An 8,140-nucleotide genomic window follows, 5' to 3' on the forward strand; every position below is an offset into this window, starting at 1 on the left:
AACCAACGTTCACCATCTATAATGGTAAGACTGACCCCGTGGAGCATGTGAGTCATTTTAACCAAAGGATGGCTGTCTACGCCAGAGACGAAGCCCTGATGTGCAAGGTTTTCCCTTCCAGTCTAGGGCCTGTGGCCATGAGGTGGTTTGACGGTTTGAAGGCAGGCTCCATCAACTCCTTCAAAGAACTCACTCAGGCATTCGGTTCCCGTTTTGTTACATGCCGAAGAGCGGTCAGACCTGTTTCTTCCCTGCTATCCTTATTCATGCGGGAAGGTGAATCCTTGAAGGCATACTCAGATAGGTACTGGGAAATGTTCAATGAGGTGGAAGGTAACAATGATGCAATGGCCCTCAGCACATTCAAGCTCGGCCTCCCTACTGATCACGGTTTGAGGGCGTCTCTATCTGGCAAACCGGTTGCAAACGTGCGTCAGTTAATGGACCGCATAGAGAAGTATAAGAGGGTTGAAGAAGATCAGCAGCAGGGCAAGGGAAAAGACAAGGTTATCTCTCAGGAGAGGAGGGATTCGCGGTCGGACCGCTACAATTACAATANAAAATTTATCATAATAAAATTTATAAAATAATTTTTTTTCTATAAAATTACTTGTTTTTAATTTTTTGTGTTAAAATATGGGCATTTTTTTGCCTTAATAGCAGATATTAATATAAAATAAATTTTTTTATAGGATAAAATAGTTGATATAAATGTGTGTGAAAGGAAATTTGTGTTTCCGGGAAGGATTAAACAAAATAAAGTTTAAACGGCGCATTCGTACAGAATAATACGAAATGGCTCAAATACCAAAGATGAAAACATCAAACTGGGCTCCACATTGCCACCACGCCTATGTCTAGCAGGTAGGGAAAGTGAGAGAGACCACAAACCTACTCCGTATCTAAGTGATTGCCAACTATAACCAAAATAAATACTTGGTCCAAAGCTTACAACATCAATTAATCACCAATGCGATGAACTCTAGCAAATCATATCTGCAGAAGTGACACGTACTCCAAAGATATTCACAATCAGCATGATCATGTTTTACATTTTCGTATAAGATATTTATTCTTTTAACGTGATGTGAAAGATTATAAATGTGATAATGTTTACACTTTCCGTATATGATATTTACATTTTTAACGTGATTTGAAAGAGTATAAACGTGACACGAAAGCGTCTCAAATATTATTAGATGTGAAATAATTATTGACGCTGGTAATGATAAATATAACAAGAAGACTCAAATAAGAGGGAATCCAATTAATAATATATAAGAAAGTCATTGGCACAAATAGATATTTGGTCCTCCTTAATCTTCTTCATTTTATTTAATTTGTGTGTTTCTTTATTTGGTCAGTCCACTGGAAACCCGGAAAACTACCAACTAGAAATTAAGTAAATTATCCCCAAAATTTATAATAAATGTGTTCTCACTTGTCACTCACCTAATCTAAACTACTCGAAAGTACTGTTACGGCGAAAGCTCCGCCCTGGCTTGGTAGAAATCTTAAATTATTTTGGGCTCTTGTTAGCCTTAAGCCTATAGCTGCCTGACCTATATTTAAAAAAAGAAAAAGAAAAAGAAAGTACAATAGAAGTTGTCCATGTGGTCTGGTGGAGTAAGTAGATCACGCAGTTTGTGTACGCGCACTCTAACAAATCCTTCTTTTCAAAATGCAGTTTAGGAAAGTTACCAATTAACACTATAAGAAAGTATAAAGAGAGCGAGAATTGATTAAATTTTCAGGAACTATATTTAATTAAAGGATTAAGGGACTTCAAAATCGAAAGTAGGATGCTCCCAATAATTATCATTGAAAGTTGCAACCATTTCAAAGAGAAGAATTGCACAAATCCCTACATCCAATCATGTACAATTCTCCATATACCCCCATCATCCAAGTCAGAAGAACGATCCAGAAGTAGAAAAAAAAAAAAAAAAAAAAAAAAAACCTGAATCCCAATTCCCACCCAAGTCACTGTACTTATCCCACTCTATAAATTTTAACATAAAAGAATGGGAAAGTATAAAATACTACCAAACACCATATTTTTATATATCTCTTGGCCTCACATGCAATTCCATGCATCCAGCATTAATTTTAATTTCTTGGTGTGAATGAATCACAAATCACATGCTTCTAGCCATCATTTCTTGGAATCTCCTATAGGATTCCTGCTTCTCCAACTTGAACTTTTCGTGGCAGCTTGCAATGAACATCTCAGCTAGCTTATCAATCTCATTGATATCAGTCTCAGTCTTTGAATTTGAATTGTCATGAACCTTTTCTTCAAGCCATTGGAGGTACCCAGAAAGCTGTGACTCTCCACAATCCTCACCTGCTTGGTCCGTTGAAAGCATAGAATTCCACGTGGAGTCATAGTACAAATGGGTCTCATCTAAAACAGGAGCTGGTACAGGAACCACATGGGAAGAGCACCAATTATAGTGTAACCTAAATGACCCAAAGAATAACTTGTTCTTGCTCTTGTTGGACTTGTTGTGGGGGTATAAGAAGTTGATGGGTTGGATTTCCTTAACAATCTCAATGACAATAGATTTGGCCTTGGAGAGAGCTCGAAAGGCGCGGCACACGTGTGAAAATATGAGAGTGTGAATTAGGGTTTTGATCTTGTTGAAGCTTAGAGTAGAATATGGTGGTTTCATTGAGAAAACTTGAAGAGGGTTGAGAGTTTTGGGATTGGATGGGCTAAACATTTTTGGGTGTGTGTGTGGTGTGTGAAAAACTGTAGACTTATAGTAAGGGTGAGTCTTGTTGAAATGGATATATAAAGAGCTTTGATTACCACTTTTACCCCTGGACTTTCTGTTTTTTTCTTATTATAAGGACAATCAACTAACTTTTTTTTGGATTTTGGGGGTGTGGTCTTTTTCATTGTCGGGATGTGCTGTGCAGGACTTAAAATGTGAAAGATATTCAAACTTCAATTAAAAGGTCATATTGTTATTATATGAGACCCGCTAAGATTTTTTGAACTTTGTGGCAATCATGTTATTTGGAAAGGTACAACAAGGTTGTTTTGGGAATTAAAATTAGTGAGGTGAAGTCTATGGGATATGTAGTCTGGCTCCAATACCAGCGGATTATTATATCTTATTATTAATTATTGACCCGTAAACGGCGATTAAGGCTTAATCTTCGACAAAATTACAAGCCCAAGGAATACTAAAATGGTAACTAGATAGAATATATGATTATTAATTTCTAGCTTATATTTTCTGGATCGAGCACTATGCCAAATTTCATTAATTATCCAGGCGTTTTGGTATATAAACTTATCTTAATGTCTAATCAATCCAAAACCCAAGAAGTTTGGTCAGAATTTGCTTCTAGACGAATCTCAATAAAAATGAAAACACCAAATCATGATCATATCTTAGGTAGTCATGTGGTTTTGTTTGCTGCAATTTTTTAAGTACAAATGTATTCTCGATTTCATTTAATTAAGTACCATATATACGAAGATTTTTAAAGTTCAACTAACTTTAACTTCCAAATTACCAAAGTAGGGCTTCTTGCAAACTTTAGTAAAGAAGTGTTGAGTCATTGACCACTTGTATAAGGTAAATTATTGAATATTCCAGGAGTATTATAATTGCATATTCTCCTCTCTTACTATAAATTTAATTAGTGGGACCAATAACTATATGAGAGGGGAAGTATGTATTTATGGTACTCCAAGAGTACATAATAATTACCCCTTGTATAATATGGAAAACCAAATTAAAGATGATACAGAAGAAATATATTCAAGGAAGCTAGAAAGATAAAAATTAGTCATAATCCTTGCTAATTCAACTCTATCCTCCAAATATTTTAAAAGATGCTACAAATAAAACAAAAATAGTGGGTTGGTTGTAGACTTTGGTTAAAAACGCATTGACTAATCGAATGGCAAAGAAAAATAATGGCAACATATACACAAATAACATAAATAATTGAAGAGACTTAAACATGATTGGTATGGCATTTTTCCCAGGAAATTCCTAACTCTTTCCCACCTTTAAGATATATGTGTTCGTCATGCTCATACGTACTATAGCTTTGTTTTCCCTTCAAACTTGGGACTAATTAAAGTGACACATATGGCAATACTTGCGCTCCTTAACTTGTATTTCAATAACAAATGCAAGTTGCTTGGTTGTGATAAAATTGAATAATGTTTTCTATGTTTTGTTGGTAGTGATTTGGGTGCGGCTTAGCTCTTGGAAATTAAATTGTGCCGAATGAATTTTCGGGGATTGATTATCCATTTCCCGTAGCAATCATATGATTTTATAGAAAAAAAATTATTTTATAAATTTTATTATGATAAATTTTCACTAATTTCATTTGATCCTATCTCTAACTTCATTTTTTATTTATTAATAATAACTTATTATATCAGTAGTTTGTAAAAAAAAAATTATAAAAAAATTTGTATGTTTAGCATTTTCTAAAAGGCAATATGAAAAAAAATTATTATAGAGTATAAAATTAAAAACCCTTCTTAGTAATAATTTTTTTTATTCATTTTTTTTTTCTTGCATAATAAAAAAAATATTAAGTTAATGATAACACTTAAAAACCCATCTGTTACCCAAAGAAAATCTCAAAAAAGTCGGTACCAAGTTATGTAATCAATGAATAATGATTGGAGGTTTCGAGAAACTCACCAAGTAATTTTAGAGTTTACTTTAGGGACACTTTGTCACATATTGATCAATTGTCAATTTGTAAATAGATTACATTACTTACACATAAAACCGAGTGACCAAAAATAATTTTTTCATCACTTCACGCGTGTGTAAATTATCACAAGGTGTAACAAAGTCAGTAATACTATAGACTTTTTTGACCAAGTTATCTACCTTATCCAATACGTTACTCTGATTAAATTTCCGTAAAATATTGAGGACTCCACCTACTTCCAGTTGTGTCAAGGTGTATAAGGTGCAGTAGAAAGCTCAGTAACCAAGCATATGATTAATTGCTTCCACAGAAGAATTGTATTAAAATTGGAAAGAAGAAAGTGAGGTAAAAAGCTTATTTTCAGACTGGCACATCTCACATATATTTTAAGTCATCCAAAATGTGGCCGACTTAAAATATACGTATTGTGCAAAGTCACAGCAAAGCGACAGCATCCCTATCCTTCTTCCAAAGGAAAAACGTTTAGAAATCAAATATAAAAAGAAAAAGACCAAAACGTTATGGGTTCTAGTCTTAAGGACATTCTAGCCTTTTGCCCCTAATTGTTTTTTTATTTAGCAATTTGCCCTAATTTCGAAACTATATAGGGATATGCCCCTGTTTCAATACTCGATTACCCTAAAATCGAGTTTCAATGAAATACTCGATTTGTAGAAAATCGAGTTATGCTCAATCAAACTTTAAAAACAAAAAAAAAAACAAAAAAATTTGCATGTAACTCGAGCTTAGGGAAATCGAGTTCCATGCAAAAAATTTTTACAAGTGTGATTGCCCAATATTCAGGGAGACCTATAGCGGCGTTTTTAAGCCCTATAGTGACGTTTTTAAGCCATATAGTGGCGTTTTTCTGGAAAATTTTTTTATACCAGGTTTCAGTGGCTCTATAGCGGCGTTTTTTAATCCCTATAGTGGCATTTTTCTGGAAAATTTTTTTATACCAGGTTTTAGTGGCCCTATAGCGGCGTTTTTTATCCCTATAGTGACATTTTTAAGCCCTATAGTGACATTTTGGAACTCGATTTCCATTTACTCGAGTTTCATGATTTTTTTTTTTTTTTTTTTTTTTTTTTTTTTTTTTTTTTTTTTTTTAAGTTTGATCGAGCATAACTCGATTTTAAACCAATCGAGTACTTTAAGTAACTCAATTTTAGGTTTATCGAGTATCGAAACAGGGGCACGCACCTATATAGTTTCGAAACAAGGGCATTTTGCCAATTAAAAAAATAAAAGAGGATAAAATGCCAGAATGTCCCTAGTCTTAATACAGTATATTAAGCAATTTTTATAAAATGGAAAATCTTGATGAATCTCATGCAAAGAAGAAGCACATGGACTTGATGAAACGTTAATGATGTCACATGCATCCCAATGCACGTAGGTACAACGGCACAAATAGTTGAGTACCGTATCGTATGATCATTATCATCGATTTTCACTTACTACACTATACTAAATTAGGAATTAGGATCTCGCTTTCTGTGCTTAATAAGTTACCTTTTTTTCATTAGTTGTGAAATAGGAATTATAGGTAATATTGTTTTAGTAACATTATTTGTATTTTTTTTAAATATATATGAGTGAAAATGCGTGTAATATTATTTAAAAACTGAACACATGTGTTTAAACACATGTATCAAATGGTCCCAAATTTTCCAGGGATTTTTTTTTTTTTTTTTTATGGAAATTTTCCAGGGTTCAATTCCAAGAAGCTGTAGTTTTCTAATACATAGCAAAATTAACAGTTGATGCTGCTGGTATAGGACCTAATTTTTTTTTTTTTTTTTTGATAAGGGTATAGGACCTAATTAGTATAATTAAGTTGCAGAATACAGTGTGATCACGGATGCAAATTTGGTTCACCCAATTAATGTAATGTAACATCAATCATCCCAAAAATTAAAATTAAAAAAAAAAAAAATGTAACATCTGCTCATTGCTTGATGACGACGTAAATTGAAAAATTGCTGAAGCTTGTGGATGAGATAGCTAGCGAAAATTATATCTTGTCTGCATATATGTCAGGTCACTCATACACTGACAAGTCCCACACTTATAACCGGCATATATGCCGAGTCTCCCGCACATGGACAGGCCCCACACACTGTAGGACCTGTCAATGTGTGAGTGACCCTGCCAAGTACACTACGGATCCATATCCCGTGCAATACCCTAGGTATTGCACGGTGTGCAATACCTCTTTTCAGACGCAGGGGAGAGAGAGAGAGAGAAAATTTTGATTTTAGCTTGGGTTTAGTCAGACTTACCAAAACAGTGGGCGGGCTGAATTGATTTTTTAAGGGTAAAGTAGTATTTTTGTTAATTGGTGAGGTGTCAATGTTTTAAGCCATTAGATTAAATTTACGGCTGAGAAAAGAGGTATTGCACACCATGCAATACCATAGGTATTGCACGGGATATAGATCCACTACACCATATACTAGATCGGTAGCTAGAGCCTAGAGGCTAAGACTAGTCAAGCAAACTTTTGAGTCCGTAGGAGTACTAAAAAAAAAAAAAAAAAAAAGGTGGGCCTTGAAGCATAATTAAGAACTTGATGCTTCCTTTATATCTCTTTTTTTGTTTTTCTTTCTTTCTTTTTTCCAAAACTTCTTTAGCTGCTTTTGTTTGAGAGAGAGAGAGAGAGAGAGAGAGACCAGCAGAACCATATTGGTTCCTTTGTTCTCCTTGTTTCCTTATTTATGGACTGCCTTTACATAAAAGTGAATACCTGGAACTTCTTGGAATTTTATTTTGAGAAATGACTATTACACGCAAATCAATTTTTACGCTGAAATAGTGACTTTACCAATCTTTTATTTATTTGTCCATTTATCGTTGTTCACTAGAATTTTATTCTTATATTAGAGTAAGTCAGGGAATTGAACCATAAGTGATACTTGCAAACAACTTGTCTCGTGCCACGGCACCATTTGGACGAATTGGTACCTCCTCAGGCTTTAAGCATTAATTGGTTGGAGGTGGAAAAGTGCGAAAATAAAAAATTGTCGGCTGAGGGATAGGAAAAAAAAAAATTCCATCTTATGTGTTTGGTTGGGGCATAGTTGTCAAATCGTGAATCGATTTTTTATTTTTCTGTATCGTGTATTGTATCGAATCGTGTATCGTAAAATACACAAACACCTAATAAAATTATAAAATAATTATAGATATACATATATAAAAAGAATATTCATTATAAATTCAAAATATATTCAACTAATGACCAATTTAATCATTACTTATGTAATAAAATTTAACAAAGCTAACTAAATAAATCAAATTAACTTATGTTTATAACATGCACATTCAAATTGATTAAACTCAGAATTAATACATGATATATGAACCAAAATAATAATATCTTTTCATCGTATTGGCTAATCAACTCCATTTAAGTCAATATTATCATTATGTTCAG

General features: G+C 33.6%; 1 protein-coding gene across 1 annotated transcript; it reads right to left on the reverse strand.

Moving 5' to 3' along the window:
- Positions 1–1,784: 1,784 nt before the first annotated feature.
- LOC112018459 (uncharacterized) lies at positions 1,785–2,777 on the reverse strand. Its single transcript, XM_024050988.2, has one exon. The coding sequence runs from the start codon at positions 2,724–2,726 to the stop codon at positions 2,139–2,141; it is 588 nt and encodes a 195-aa protein (XP_023906756.1). The 5' UTR covers positions 2,727–2,777; the 3' UTR covers positions 1,785–2,138.
- Between the last annotated feature and the right edge of the window lie 5,363 nt (positions 2,778–8,140).

This window comes from Quercus suber, unplaced genomic scaffold (assembly GCF_002906115.3).
Source record: "Quercus suber isolate HL8 unplaced genomic scaffold, Cork oak 2.0 scaffold_1067, whole genome shotgun sequence".
NCBI classification, from domain to species: Eukaryota; Viridiplantae; Streptophyta; class Magnoliopsida; order Fagales; family Fagaceae; genus Quercus; species Quercus suber.